The sequence below is a fragment of the Callorhinus ursinus genome, unplaced genomic scaffold, assembly GCF_003265705.2.
Source record: "Callorhinus ursinus isolate GAN/ISIS: 27379988/994484 unplaced genomic scaffold, GSC_fseal_2.0 scaffold13, whole genome shotgun sequence".
NCBI classification, from domain to species: domain Eukaryota; kingdom Metazoa; phylum Chordata; class Mammalia; order Carnivora; family Otariidae; genus Callorhinus; species Callorhinus ursinus.
Window position 1 is genome coordinate 32,792,604 of NW_027397075.1, and position 16,658 is coordinate 32,809,261.

At 39.0% G+C, this 16,658-nt stretch overlaps 1 protein-coding gene across 5 annotated transcripts in view; it reads left to right on the forward strand.

Moving 5' to 3' along the window:
• Positions 1–16,658, forward strand: part of RABGAP1L (RAB GTPase activating protein 1 like) — a 762,700-nt gene that overhangs the window by 477,884 nt on the left and 268,158 nt on the right. For all 5 annotated transcript variants that reach the window (XM_025877662.2, XM_073900045.1, XM_073900044.1 and 2 more), the window contains one exon: positions 9,459–9,533. In XM_025877662.2, coding sequence (XP_025733447.1) covers positions 9,459–9,533 — 75 coding nt within the window. The remainder of the gene's footprint in view (positions 1–9,458; positions 9,534–16,658) is intronic.

A 16,658-nucleotide genomic window follows, 5' to 3' on the forward strand; every position in this document is an offset into this window, starting at 1 on the left:
CGTCTCTGCAGCCGGCTTCCCCGCTCCAATACCTGGGAGCTCTGTCGCACTCAGGCATGCCCAGTCTTTCTGTGACCCCAAGGGTCCTGGGACCACACTGTCCCAGCGAGGGTTCCACCCCCCACTTAGCCACTGGAGTGATGTTCCTCAGCGGAGCCGACTCCTAAAAGTTCTGATTTTCTGCTCCGCCGCTCTATCACTTGCCAGAAGCAGCCGACGGAGGCCCCCCTACCCCGCCGTCTATCCTCCCGAATATCGCCCCGGATTCACTTCTCCGCACGTCCTACCTTACAGAAAGTGGTCACTTTTCTGTTCAGACAGTTGTTGCTATTCTTTTCTTCCATCTCCTGTTTAGTTCATAGGTGTTCAGAATGGTTTGATCCCTATCTAGCTGAATTCCTTGGACCAGAGGAAATTTAGGTCTCCTACTCCTCCGTCATCTTGCCGAGGTCCTGTCAGCCACTTGTATTCGTAAGTACTATATTGAATAATCTTTGCTTTAAATGTTACCCTGATTTCTTTTAGACAGCCAGGTGTCTTAAGATTGTTGTCATTCTGCGCTCTCTTTTTATTTAGTTTATTGTGGCATTAATTATGAATAGTCTTTCCTTGGTATCTCTTTTTGTCTTTTAAGATTGGATGAGAACAGATCTCTTTTTAGTTTGTAAATAAATTTATTTCCACATATTTTATACTTGATTGTTTCCCTGACACACTCATTTAAGGGCTGTTGATGGCAGGAACAATACAAGGGCTGATTTGTTTGTTTTGATCTCATGTTGGCAGAAGCTCATTGTAGGTAATAGATGAAACAGCTTGTCTATCAGTAGCCAGTAAATCAGCAAATGTATCAGTTGCCTTAGCAATGCCAATAGCTACATGGGGATCTGTTTTAGAAATTTGATCATTTCTTGCATGTCCACTTAGCAGTCTCTCTGTCTTCTTAGAGAACATCTTCTGATTTCCTTTTCATTTTTCCTGTGAATCTGAGCTTCCTTCCTCTTTACCTATAAGTGTGCTTTTCTGATGAAATAGTACTGTATGTTGTCCATTTCTGGGACAAAAGAGAAATATTATTCTGTGCTTCCTGCATCAACCTAGTAATGGTTTGTGTGTTTTGGGAGAAAGGATTGTAGATCAATTAGTAGGCATAATTTAGCTGTAAAACTAAACATTTCTCTAATGACCTTAAGGTAATTCAAGAGCAGTAGTGACTATTTTGTCTGTTTGGGGCTGGTAAAGGTCTCACAACCCTGTGGAAAATTATTTTCAAAGTTAGTATCCCATCAATGGATAACAGTTACTCGCTTAAAGAAAATCAAGTGTTTTCCATATTTATTTGATAAAGAACTTACATTCATATATAAATGTTAGCACCAATTAGATTAAGCCCTACAAATGTCTTTTTTTTATGTCTAAGTTTTAGTCTGTGGTTAGCATGTTAATAAATATATCATATAAATAAATTAAAAGTTCTCCTTCCTGGGGTGCCTGGGTAGCTCAGTCATTAAGCATCTGCCTTCTGCTCAGGTTGTGATCCCAGAGTCCCAGGATCAAGCCCCGCATCGGGCTCTCTGCTCTGCGGGAGGCCTGCTTCTCCCTCTCCCACTCCCCCTGCTTGTGTTCCCTCTCTTGCTGTGCTTCTCTCTGTGAAATAAATATAATAAAATCTTAAAAAAAAAAAGTTCCCCTTCCCTAAACACAGAAGTCATGGATTGAAAAAGTTTAAGCATTGTTGTTAAGAAATGTCATTTATCTTGTGACTAAGGATTCTTATCCCCCATCTCTGTTGAGCCCCATGGCAAATCAGAAGATAGGCCCTCCCATCTTCTATGGACCCAAATACATAAATGTCCAAGAAGAATAATTCTACACAGAATGAATCTAAGTGATTACCTTGGTCTCTTCAGTCTGCTGCAACAAAAATAGCATTCACTGGGTAGCTTAAACAATTTGTTTCTCATAGTTCTTGAGGCTGAGAAGGTCAAGGTGCTGGCAGGTTCAGTGTGTGGTATGGGCTTGCTTCCTGGTTCATAGATGGCCGTCCTCTTGCTGTGTCCTCATGTGGTCAAAGAGGAACACTCTGAGATCTCTTTCTCTTTTTTTTTAATTAAATTTTAGGTAGTTAACATACAGTACAATATTGGTTTCTGGAGTAGAATTCAGTGATTCATCACTTACATACAAGACCCAGTGTTCATCATAACAAGTGCCCTCTTTAATACCCATCACCCGCCTAGCCCATCCCCCACCCACCTCCCTCCATCAACCCTCAGTTTATTCTCTATCGTTAAGAGTCTCTTATGGCTTGTTTCTGTCTCTCCGTTTTTTCTTTTCCCCCTTCCCATATGTTTATCTGTTTTGTCTCATAAATTCCACATATGAATGAAGTCTTATGGTATTTGTCTTTCTCTGACTGACTTAATTTCGCTTAGCATAATACACTCTAGTTCCATCCACGTCATTGCAAATGACAAGATTTCTTTCTTTTTTTTTATTGCTAAGTAACCATTGTGTATATGTAGCACATCTTCTTTATCCATTCATCAGTCAATGGACATTTGGGCTCTTTCCATAGTTGGCTATTGTTGATAATGCTGCTATAAAAATTGGGGTGCATGTATGCCTTCTAATCTGTATGTTTGTATCCTTTATGGTAAATACCTAGTATTGCAATTTCTGGATCATAGGGTAGTTCTATTTTTAACTTTTTGAGGAACTTCCCTACTGTTCTCCAGATTGGCTGCACCAGTTTGCATTCCCACTAACAGTGCAAGAGGATTCCCCTTTCTTTGCATCCTGGCCAACACCTGTTGTTTCTTGTGTTGTTAATTTTAGCCATTCTGACAGGTATGAGGTGGTATCTCATCATGGTTTTGATTTGTATTTCCCTGATGATTAGTGATGTTGAGTATCTTTTCATGTATCTGTTAGCTATCCGGATGTCTTCTTTAGAAATGTCTCTATTCAGTTATTTGTTTTTTGGGTGTTGAGTTTGATAAGTTCTTTGTAGCTTTTGGATACTAGCCCTTTATCAGATGTGTCATTTGCAAATATCTTCTCCCATTCTGTAGGCTGCCTTTTAGTTTTGTTAATTGTTTCCTTTGCTGTACAGAAGCTTTTTATCTTGATGAAGTCCCAAAAGTTCATTTTTGCTTTTGTTTCCCTTGCCTGTGGTGACTTGTCTAGCAAGAAGTTGCTGCAGCCGAGGTCAAAGAGGTTTCTGCCTGTGTTCTTCTCTAGGATTCTGATGGATTCCTGTCTCACATTAAGATCTTTCATCTGGGATCTCTTTTATAAGGACACTAATCCCATTCATGAAAGCTCTGTCCTCCTGACCTAATCACCTCCTGATGGCCCCATGTCCTAGTACCATCACATTTTGGATTAGGTTTCAACATACGTATTTTAGGAGGAACACAGTCTATAGCAGTGATATAATACAGGTATTAAGGGTACATATGTATTCAAACAGATTTGGGTTCAAATCCTGGCTCTCGCTTTGTGTCCTTGCCCAAGTTAATTACCTTCTCTAAACCTCACTTATCTCATAAACTTTGTGAGGATTGAGAACATGCAAGAGCATTTAGTGCAGCATCTGGCACATAATAAAGAGGGCAGGCTCTCTCATGCCTTTGTACATGCCTTTCCCCTGCAGCATGCCTAAACAATCTCCATATTCTTCCTTCAAGAATGTGAGGCCAAGTTTGCAGCAATTTTGGTCCCATCCTTCTTATTTTATTTTATTTTATTTTATTTTATTTATTTTATTTATTATTTTATTTTATTTTATTATTTTATTTTATTTCATTTTATTTTATTTTATTTTATTTTATTTTGTTAATCACCATACATTACATCATTAGTTTTTGATGTAGTGTTCCGTGATACCTTGTTTGCATATAACACCCAGTGCTCCATTCAATACGTGCCCTCTTTAATACCCATCACCAGGCTAACCCATCCCCTCACCCCCTCCCCTCTAGAACCCTCAGTTTGTTTCTCAGAGTCCATAGTCTCTCATGGTTTGTCTCCCCCTCCGATTTCCCCCTCCTTCATTTTTCCCTTCCTACTATCTTTTTTTTTTTTTTTTTTGACATATAGTGTATTATTTGTTTTAGAGGTACGGGTCTGTGATTCATCAGTCTTAACACAATTCACAGCGCTCACCATAGCACATTGGGGAGAGTAGGTCCCACCCTTTCTTTCCTTTTCTTTTTTTTTTTTTGTAAGATTAAGACATCACCTTGTCTGTGATATCTTCCTTGCCTTTAACTCTCCTTTCATGAGGACACTTCCTCACCCTTTCCCTCTGAGCTTCCATCTCTCTGTCAGCACTTCTCTCACTGTGCCCCTTTTCACTGTACATACCAAATTCTTCTACAAGACTCTGAGCTGAGGTGCATGGACAGTATCTTTTCAGCACTGCATCTGCCTCACTAAGTGCAATGTTTGATTACAGAATAGATGCTCAGAATATATTGACTTGCTGAATGAAAATATGAAGTACTCTTGGGAACCCAGCCAGAAGAGTAGTCTATAGTTCAGAGCAGAGAGAAGAGACAGAATGCAGCCAAAGATTTTTTACCCCCAAACTGTTATGAAAATTTTCAAATATATAGAAAAGTACAAAGAACTGTACAGGAAACATCCATCAACCCACCACCTAGGTTTTACAATTAATATTTTGTTACATTTTCTTTGTCACTTACCTATCGATCCATCTACCCTTCTGTTCAATTAATCAATCCATTTTAATATTTTAAGGCATTTCAAAATTGCCTTTGTATGTCTTTATGCCTAATAGTGCAACATGTATATTATTAGCTAGAGCTCAGTATTTGCTAACAGTTTTCTTTTGTAGGTACAATTTACTTTCGGTGAAGTACACAAATATTAGGAGTGCCATTTCATTAATTTTGACAAATGCATATACTTGTGTAATCCAAGACATAGATGTTTTGTCATGTCTTCACAGTTAATCCCTGACCCTTCCCCCAGAAGCAATCTTTGTTTTGATTTTTTTAACCGTTTATCGCTTTGATTTATAGAACTTTATATTAGTGGACCCACAGAGGAGAATCATTTTCATGTAAGATGTAGTTCACACAGCATAATAGTTCTGAGATTCTTCCATGTTACAGGTGTACGTGATTCATTGCTTTTTGTTGCTGAGGAGTGCTTCGTTGTATGAATACACCACAGTTTATTTATACACTTCCTGATAAGGGATATCTGAGGCTGCTTACAGTTTGGGGCTATTATAAATAAAGCTGCTAGAAATGTGTCTTAGCCCTATATCAGTCTTTCTTGTATATATTTGCATTCATTTCTCTTGGATGAATACATAGATGTGGAATTGCTGAGTCATAAGGTAGGTGTATGTTTAGTTTTCTAGAAAACTGTCAAAAAATTTTACAAAGTAGTTTTACTGTTTTATACTCCTACCAACAATGTTTGAGAATCCAAGGATACTAGCGTTAGATGTACCAGTCTTTTTAATTTTAGTTTCTGGTGGCTATGTACTAATGTCTCACTGTGGCTCTAATTTCATTTTAATATATTGACTAATGATGTTGAACACTTGGCGCTGTTTTTACTGGTCATTCATAGATAACCCTTTGCGAAGTGTCTCTTCAAATCTTTTGTTTTTAAACTTGAGTTGTTTGACATTGAGTTGTAGGTGTCCTTTACGTATATGATGCAAGAATTTTTCCAGATACGTTTGCAAATATTCTCCCAGTCTGTGGTTTACCTATTTATTTTCTTAACAGTGTCTTTTCATCATTGGAGGTTTTTTAAATTTTATAATGTGTACTGTATCAGTTAATTCTTTTATAGTTAGTGCTTCTGTGTCCTAAGAAACCTTTGCCTTCACCAAGTTACAAAGATACTCTGTTTTCATTGAGTAGCCTCATAGTTTTAGTTTTATGTTTAGAACTGTGATAAGTCTGAAATTAATTTTTGTGTATGAAGTGAGGTAGGTATCAAGGTTCATTTATTTTCCCCATATGGATATCCAACTTTTTGAGTACATTCATTGAAACAATTTTCATATACTTACATGTTTCCATGTATAAACAATTTTATTTTCCTCATTGTATTATCTTGGTAACTTTGTGGAAATCAAATGACTTTTTAAGTGTGCTTATAGTTCTAGACTTTTTATTATTTACTGATTTTTTTTGTCTATCCTTGTATCAGTTTTATACTGTCTTGAATATTGTAATTTTACTGTAAGTATAGTAACGGCTTCTCTTCTGTTACTCCTTTTTCCAGAATTTCCACTCTCACTTTCTAGCTGTTACCCTAATCTGTTCTCTGGTTCTTCAAGCCAATAACACTGCAGTTTTATGTCCAAGTTTTAGCCGTCCAATGTGGTATCACTGCTCTTCAGTAAAAGCCATAAAGAATGGGAATTTTACCCAGTGTCATTCCCCTCTTCTTAGTTTATTCTCCACTCCAGTTTCTGACTGCTTTCGTTTAGTTCATCAATGTTTTCAGGTAACTGTTGTTATGTATTTGTCCAGATATAGTTTAAATTTGTTGCCACAGGGAAGGTTGGCCCAGTAGGAGCTACTGTTCCATTACAGAAGTGGTGGTTTTAAAACCCAGGTGGTTTTTAAAAGTCAGAGTGAGCAGGCATCTGGCCAGAGATGCAATTAAAGTAAGGAATGGGGAGAGGTTTGGTGCAAAGAGGAGCAAGTTTTGAATAGAGGGAAAGGAGTCAGTTCACCTCAGTTAGAGAAGGCTTAGACTAAAGCCAAATGGTGCTTGGAAAAACTCCAAGGGAAAGAACTTGCTAGAACACTGTTTTTAATTTAATTTATTTTATTTTTAATTAAAGATTTTATTTATTTGAGAGAGAAAGAGAGTGCAAGCACGAGTAGTGGTGGGGCAGAGGGAAAGGCAGAGGGAGAAACAGACCCCCCAGATGGAGGACTGGCTCCCAGGACCCCGAGATCATGACCTGAGCAGAAGTCAGACACTTAACTGACTGAACCACCCAGGTGCCCCTAGAACACTGTTTTTTAAACTGGAAATTATAAAATCAATTTAGTAGATGGCCTCTGGAAGGTCATTTTTGCTTCTAACTTAAAACCGTAAAACAAGTAGAAAGTAAGATCATTGCATATCTGATCTGTACTATCATCCTGAGCTCTCTGATTAGAGACTAGTCTCTGGAGTCACTGAATTCATACCTTCTCTGTCTGATGTGTCATGGACCTTTAGTTTCTGTTGGACTTATATGCTGAGCATATAAACAGCACACTTCTCAATAGACATTAAATATACCGCTGTAGATAGATCAAACATTGGTTAAAATAATGTCAGGTTTGATGAAGCATGACTGGCTTTTGGAGATCCATAGTTTTAAGGAATCCTTAACTGGCATCTTTCATGGGGGAGGGGAAGCCTTGAAAATATATTCATCATTCATGTAACATGCTCTCTCATCAACAAATCCCAGAGTTCCTTCTTCATGAAAAAGGTAGTGACAGAGCACTATCAGGAATGCTTCAAATTGGGATAGTATTAGAACCTTTTGCTTCTTTCTTCCTTTTTTGTTCCTTTTCTATTCTCTCTGTAACTCTTCTTCCAACCCCTAAAATACACATCCATGATGAGGTCTGGATAAAAGTACAAATTAAGCAATCAGAACTATAACTGTATAAATCAAAATTAAATAAGTAAAAGGATGCTAATGCATCTTTCAATTTTTAAAATTAGGCAGAGCTCTGGAAATTGGTGATAATGAAGAAAAAGCTCCTTTCAGATTCATTGGGTAATGTTTCCATGATCTAATTTTTCTCTCATTAGAAGAGAGTGTGATAATATCATCATTAGCAGAAGAAGGTTAAAAGAGAACAATAGTACTTCAAAAGACACCATTAGGAAGGTGAAAAGGCAGGGCACAGACAGGGAGAAAATACTGACAACACATATGTCTGACAGTGGATTCGTGAACAGAATGTATCAATAACTCCAATGAATCAACAGTAATAAGACAAACAACCTAATTAAACAAATGGGCAAGAGCTTGAAGAGACAGTCACAAAAGAATATATATCAGTTGCCTAAAAGCAATGATAATACACTCTACATTGTTAGCATTCAGGGAAATGCAAATCAAAACCACAGGGATTAATAAAAGGAAAAAGACTGGCAGTATCAGATATTGACAAGGATGTGAAGCAGTGAGTACTCATAGTTTGCTGCTATACGTGTAATGCTTGAGTTACAACCACTTTGGAAGACACATTGGCAATTTGTTATAAAGTTAAACATGCACTTATCATTTAAACCTTGAACTTCCACTCCTGGGTATTTACTTAAAGAGAATAAAAACCTATATCCATTAAAAAAAAAAAACCCTTGTGTATACATAACAGCTTTATTCATACTAACCAAACATGAAAAAACCCAAATGTTCAACAGGAGAAAGGATAAGCAAATTGTGGTATGTTTACACAGTGGAGTACTACTCATCAGTGAAAAGGAATGACCTACTGATGCATGCAACAACATGGAAGAATCTCCGAAACATTATACTGAGTAAAAGAAGCCAGACACAAAAGAGTTTATATTATATGATTGCATTTGTATAAGATTGTTTTAAAAATGCAAAGCTAATAATATATTGTGATAAAAATCAGACCAGTGGTTGTCTGGAGTGGAGGTGGTTGACTGCAAAGAGGCATGAGGGACGTTGTGGAATGATGGAAATATTCTGTAACGATGTGGTTACGTAAATGTAATTATGTACTTATAAATCCCAACTCAAGGACTAATGTATGCATTTCACTGGATACAAACTCTATTTTAAGAAAGGTGTTTTTTTTTTTTTTTTTTTTAGGAAAAAAAAAAAAGTAGTTCCAGACCCATACTCTGACTACCTTGGCATATGGAAGCTACCACACTTAGCCTCCTCCCTGTGGTAACTCTTCCTAGTAATCTTTAATAATCACTGCCCTGGACAGAGACAGTTTTTATACTCACAAAATCATAATGCATTTTATTAAGCACATGAAATGGAAAATCCCTCACTGAAATGAAGCACAACACATAGATTGGGATCCATGGAATGGGATACATGTCCAGGATTCAAACAGCACAGTTGGGATGTTTGTTTTTGCATTAGAACTCCCACATCAACTCTAGAACCTTCCCACCCTCTACAAATCATAATGGAGCTTTTAAAATTAGGTGCTCTGAGCATCTCTTTATTCCAGATTCTAAAGATGAACCTGGGGATAATGGGACATCTAGAATTGCTTTAGGAACTGTGCAACATCTTTGGGGGATCCCACTGTGCTAATGACTCACACATTTAAGTTGAAGTATCAGTGAAATTGTGGTGGACAGCTCAGGGTCAAGATCAGGCAGCAGCCTGATATTAACTTATGTTAAAATCTGTGAATGTTTATAGTACTTCTTTCTCTTCATCTTTTCTCCAGGCCTACTCTGTCTACGACGAAGACATTGGGTACTGTCAAGGACAGTCTTTTCTGGCTGCTGTATTACTGCTGCATGTGAGTAATTTTCCATGTGATAAATGGCATGGTGCTGCCAAGTTCATTTTATTTTCTACTTTGTTTTGTTCTTCCTTCCTATTTTCTACTTATCTGATGGAGATTACACATGGCACATCTTTTTTAAAAGGTACCTTTGGTGATAAAGTAAGAGATCTGATGTCAGATACAGGACAGTTTCTCAATTGAATTAATAATGCTGACAAGAAGGAGATAAATTGCTTATTTGGAGTTATTTTTAATGAGAACCCTCTAGAATTAAAGAAGTCAATGTAACTGCTCAGATACAAGCAGGACTAGAACCATTATGAAGGAATATGGCAAGGAAGTCTTATCTTTTCTGCGATTTATTTTTGTATACTCTTTTTCCTCTCAGTCACCTTCATTTAACAGAACACTTACTGATCATCAGTCTGTCAGGACTAAGCTAAGAAGTGGGATTACAAATATGAATAATTTATCATTTGTGTTCTCAAAGGCCTCAGAATGGGGCACAAGTACTGTAGGCACATACTTATTATTTTTATCCTTTTGACGTGTCTTTATTGATTTTCCTGATGTTCACTAAAAAACGTAGAGTGTGCCAAGTAAAAGCAATACACAGAGTAAGAGTATAGAGAGGAGAATTACCCAACCCAACTCTACCGGAACTTTCAGGAAAGACTTTCTGGGGGAGATGGTATCCTTGCCCAGACAGAAATAATTGAGGTTGCAAAAGGGAGGGAGTAGAGATAGCTAAATAAGAGGAACAACATGAGCAAATATATGGAAACACAAAAGGTCCCAGCATATTAAGGGAACAGTATGAAATTACAGTTTCTGTTCAGTTACTATAGGAAATGTATGCAAAGACAGGTATGAGATAAAAATGTTCAGATGGGCAGGGACCAAATCATAAAGACTCTGTAATCATGTCAAGAAAGGCGGGCTTTATTCTAAAGCTAGAGAGGAGCCATTGATCAGTTTGAAGCAAGGGAAGGACAGTTAGATATTCATTTCAGATAAATTCTTCTTATACCCTTGTAGAGGGTGAAATTAAAGGAGACAAGCAGCAGCAGAGAGACCAGTTAGGAAATATCAACCTAATGAGACATGTTGAGACCCAGAGAAAAAGAAGCTTAATTAAGAAACATGCAGGAGAAGATGGCGGAGGAGTAGGAGACCTGGATTTCATCTGGTCTCAGGGATTCAGCTGAATAGGGATCAAACCATTCTGAACACCTGCGAACTCAACAGGAGATCGAAGAAGAGAGTAGCAACAACTCTCTGAACAGAGAAGCGACCACTTACTAGAAGGTAGGATGTGTGGAGAAGTGAATCCGAGGCGATATTCGGGAGGATAGACGGCAGGGGAGGGGGCCTCCACCGCTTCTGGCAAGTGATAGAGCTGCGGAGCACAAAATCGGAACTTTTAGAAGTCGGCTCCGCTGAGAGACTTCGCTCCAGTGGCTAAGCTGGGGGTGGAACCCTCGTGGGACAGTGTGGTCTCAGGACCCTTAGGGTCACAGAAAGACCGGGGGTGCCTGAGTGCAGCAGAACTCCCAGGTATTGGAACAGGGAAGCCAGCTGTAGAGACGGAGCCGAGGCACGGGCTCTCAGCTCGGGGTTGCCATAAACCGTGATCCGCGGCCTAGTTGGGCCACTGCTCCTCCAGCAAGGACCCAACAAGCGGCAGATCCGGGGAGACTCCCCTTCCTCCCCTGGGAGGAGCGGTGCAGGAGCGCACCGCAGGGATCTGCTGGGTTTGGAGACTCCACACGGGGTCGGGTGCCAGAGATAGAAATCCCCGGTCACAGGCTGGGTGAGCATGGAGTGCCGCAGGAGACCAGGGAGACGGGAGTGACTGCTTTTCCTTGGGGGCGCACTGAGGAGCAGGGCCCCGAGTTCTCGGCTCCTCCAGGTGGAGATTGGGAGGCCACCATTTTCACTCTGGTCCTCCAAAGCTGTACCGAGAGCTTGCAGGGAACAAAAGCTCCTGAGAGCAAACCCGAGCAGGTTGCTTAGCCTGGACCGACAAGGGCGGGGCAATTCTGCCTCCGGCAAAGACAATTGGGAACCACGGCAACAGGCCCCTCCCCCTGAAGATAGCAAGAACAGCCAGCAAGCCAAGACCAAGTTTACTGATCAAGGAGAATGGGAGAACGCCAGCGCTAGGGGAATACTGCACATAGATTCATGGCTTTTTTTTACCATGATTCATTAGTTTTTCAGAGTTAATTTTTTTTAACTTTTTTTTAAATTTTTCTTTTTCCCCTTTTCAACCAACATCTTATCAATCCCTTTTTTAAAAAAACATTTTTTATTTTTCATTTATAGAGTCATATTTTATCCCTTCATAGTAGTTACCCTTCTTTTTGGCATATATATATAAGTTGTTCTCTCTTTAAAATTTTGAGATACAGTTTCTTCTAACAGATCAAAATATACCCTAAATCACTAGTGTATAGCCTTGTTCTAGTCTCCTGACTGATGACATTCTCTCTCTTTTTTTAAATCTTTTCTTTTTTCAAACAACTTCTTATCTTATCAATTCCTTTTATAAAATCTTTTATACTTTTCATCTTTACAGTCATCTTCCATCCCTTCATTGTATCAACCCTTATTTTGTACATATATAAGTCTTTCTTCCTTTAAAATTTTAGGAGGTACTTTTTTCTAACAGACCAAAATACGCCCAAAATCTAATGTGTGGCACTGATCTATGCACTAGCCAGATCATATTTGATCATAGTCTGTTTTTTTTGTATTGTTCTGTTTTTGTTTTTACCTTTTCTTTTTTTTTCTCTCTTTCTTTTTTCTTTCTTTCCCTTTCTTTTCCCCTGGTTTCAGGTCTTTTCTGATTTGTATAGAGTATATTTGCTGGGGACGTTGTTAACCTGTTAGCATTTTGTTCTCTCATCTATTCTCCTCTGGACAAAATGACAAGACGAAAAAAATCACCTCAGCAAAAAGAACAAGAGGTAGTACCGTCAGCCAGGGACCTACTCAATACGGACATTAGTACGATGTCGGACCTAGAGTTCAGAATCATGATTTTAAAGATACTAGCTGGGCTTGAAAAAAGCATGGAAGTTATTAGAGAAACGCTTTCTAGAGAAATAAAAGAACTAAAATCTAACCAGGTCAAAATCAAAAAGGCTATTAATGAGGTGCAATCAAAAATGGGGGCACTAACTGCTACGATAAATGAGGCAGAAGAAAGAATCAGCGATATAGAAGACAAAATGATGGAAAATAGGCCGAGAAAAAGAGAGAGAAACAACTACAGGATCACAAGGGCAGAATTCGAGAGATAAGCGATACGATAAGACGAAACAACATTAGAATAATTGGGATCCCAGAAGAAGAAGAAAGAGAGAGAGGGGCAGAAGGTATATTGAAGCAAATAATAGCAGAGAACTTCCCTAATGTGAGGAAGGAAACAGGCATCAAAATCCAGGACGCACAGAGAACCCCTCTCAAAATCAATAAAAATAGGTTAACACCCCAACATCTAATACTAAAACTTACGAGTCTCAGAGACAAAGAGAAAATCCTGAAAGCAGCTCGGGAGAAGAGATATGTAACCTTCAATGGTAGAAACATTAGATTGGCAACAGACCTATCCACAGAGACCTGGCAGGCCAGAAACGACTGGCATGATATCTTCAGAGCACTAAATGAGAAAAATATGCAGCCAAGAATACTATATCCAGCTAGGCTGTCATTGAAAAGAGAAGGAGATAAAAAGCTTCCAGGGCAAACAAAAACTAAAGGAATTTGCAAACACGAAACCAGCCCTCCAGGAAATATTGAAAGGGGTCCTCTAAGCAAAGAGAGAGCCTAAAAGCAGCATAGATCAGAAAGGAACACAGCCAATATACAGTAACAGTCACCTTACAGGCAATACAATGGCACTAAATTCATACCTTTCAATAGTTACCCTGAATGTAAATGGGCTAAATGCCCCAATCAAAAGACACAGGCTATCAGATTGGATTAAAAAACAAGATCCATCAATATGCTCTCTGAAAGAGACTCATTTTAGACCCAAAGACACGCCCAGATTGAAAGTGAGGGGGTGGAAAACCATTTACTATGCTAATGGACACCAAAAGAAAGCTGGGGTGGCAATCCTTATGTCAGACAAATTAGATTTTAAAACAAAGACTGTAATAAGAGATGAAGAAGGACACTATATCCTACTTAAAGGGTCTATCCAACAAGAAGATCTAACAATTGTAAATATCTATGCCCCTAAGGTCAGGAACACGGCAGGGATGTCCACTATCACCACTGCTATTCAACATAGTATTAGAAGTCCTAGCCACAGCAATCAGACAACAAAAAATCAAAGGCAACCAAATCGGCAAGGAGGAAGTCAAACTCTTACTCTTTGCAGATGATGTGATACTATATGTGGAAAACCCAAAAGACTCCACCCCAAAACTGCTAGAACTCATACAGGAATTCAGTAAAGTGGCAGGATATAAAATCAATGCACAGAAATCAGTGGCATTCCTATACACCAACAACAAGACAGAGAGAGACAAATCAAGGAGTCGGTCCCATTTACAATTGCACCCAAAACCGTAAGATACCTAGGAATAAATTTCACCAAAGAGGCAAAGGATCTGTACTCAGAAAACTATAAAATACTCATGAAAGAAATTGAAGAAGACACAAGAAATGGAAAAATGTTCCATGCTCATGGATTGGAAGAACAAACATTGTGAAGATGTCGATGCTACCTAGAGCAATCTACACATTCAATGCAATCCCCATCAAAATACCATCCACTTTTTTCAAAGAAATGGAACAAATAATCCTAAAATTTGTGTGGAACCAGAAGAGACCCCGAATAGCCAGAGGAATCTTGAAAAAGAAAACCAAAGCTGACGGCATCACAATTCCAGACTTCCAGCTCTATTACAAAGCTGTCATCATCAAGATGGTGATGTGCCATATGGTACTGGCACAAAAACAGACACATAGATCAATGGAACAGAATAGAGAGCCCAGAAATGGACCCTTAACTCTGTGGTCAACTAATCTTTGACAAAGCAGGAAATAATGTCCAATGGCAAAAAGACAGTCTCTTCAACAAATGGTGTTGGGAAAATGGACAGCCCCATGCAGAAGAATGAAACTGGACCATTTCCTTACACCACACATAAAAGTAGACTGCAAATGGTTGAAAGCCTAAACGTGAGACAGGAGTCCATCAAAATCCTAAAGGAGAACACAGGCAGCAACCTCTTCGACCTCAGCCGCAGCAACTTCTTCCTAGAAACATCGCCAAAGGCAAGGGAAGGAAGGGCAAAAATGAACTATTGGGATTTCATCAAGATAAAAAGCTTTTGCACAGCAAAAGAAACAGTCCACAAAACCAAAAGACAACGGACAGAATGGGAGAAAATATTTGCAAATGACATATCAGATAAAGGTCTAGTATCCAAAATCTATAAAGAACTTATCAAACTCAACACCCAAAGAACAAATAATCCAATCAAGAAATGGGCAGAAGACATGAACAGACAGTTTTCCACAGAAGACATCCAAATGGCCAACAGACACATGAAAAAGTGCTCAGCATCACTCGGCATCAGGGAAATCCAAATGAAAACCTCAATGAGATACCACCTCACACCCATCAGAATGGCTAAAGTTAACAAGTCAGGAAACGACAGATGTTGGTGGGGATGTGGAGAAAGGGGAACCCTCCTACACTGTTGGTGGGAATGCAAGCTGGTGCAACCCCTCTGGAAAACAGTATGGAGGTTCCTCAAACAGTTGAAAATAGAGCTACCATACAATCCAGCAATTGCACTACTGGGTATTTACCACAAAGATACAAATGTAGGGATCTGAAGGGGTACGTGCGCCCCAATGTTTATAGCAGCAGTGTCCACAATAGCCAAACTGTGGAAAGAGCCAAGATGTCCATCGACAGATGAATGGATAAAGAAGAGGTGGTATATATACACAATGGGATATTATGCAGCCATAAAAAGAATGAGATCTTGCCATTTGCAACGACATGGATGGAACTGGAGGGTGTTATGCTGAGTGAAGTAAGTCAATCAGAGAAAGACATGTATCATATGACCTCACTGATATGAGGAATTCTTAATCTCAGGAAACAAACTGAGTGTTGCTGGAGTTGTGGGGGATGGGAGGGGATGGGGTGGCTGGGTGATAGACATTGTATAGGGTATGTTCTATGGTGAGCGCTGTGAATTGTGCAAGACTGTTGAATCACAGATCTGTACTTCTGAAACAAATAATGCAACATATGTTAAGAAAAAAGAAAAAGAAGAAGATAGCAGAAGGGGAAGAATGAAGGGGAGTAAGTCAGAGGGGGAGACGAACCATGAGAAACGATGGACTCTGAAAAACAACCTGAGGGTTCTAGAGGGGAGGAGGGTGGGGGGATGGGTTAGCCTGGTAATGGGTATTAAAGAGGGCACATTGTGCGTGGAGCACTGGGTGTTATGCACAAACAGTGAATCATGGAACACTACATCAAAAACTAATGATGTAATGTATGGTGATTAACATAACAATAAAAAATTTTAAAAGTGCCAAAAAAAAAAAAAGAAACATGCAGGAGGCAAAATTGGTAAGTTTTATCGAAGGGATTGACAAAGGAAAAGTCAAAAGTAACATGTCTACTTTTCTAGCTTTGGTGACTGGATGACTTGTGGTATATTTTTTTTTCTTTGACCTATGGCATTTTTAGTTCAGATAGAAAATTCATCCATTGAGATTGAATGGAGAAACATGATTAGGAGTTGATGATGAATTTTATTTTGAATTCTTTGAGTTTGGGATATTTTGGGGACATCTGAGTGAAGCTGTCCACCAACAAGGTGGATGCTGGAGACTGATGCTGAGGGAGAAACCATAGCTGAAGTCACGAGAGTGGATCAGATCATTTAAGAAAAAGAAATAGAATTCCAGAGCCCAGGAATTCCATATATTTAAAGGGCTGATGAGGAACAGGAGTTCCTGGGGAATTTCTGATTTTCAGTAAGGAGGAAGCAGTGTCTTCCGTCAAATGCAGCAAAGAGGTTGAGCAAGTTTAAAGCAAAAGTTTGCATTCCGGAAATGAAGAGTGAGTATAGTAAATTCAGGGTCCTAATT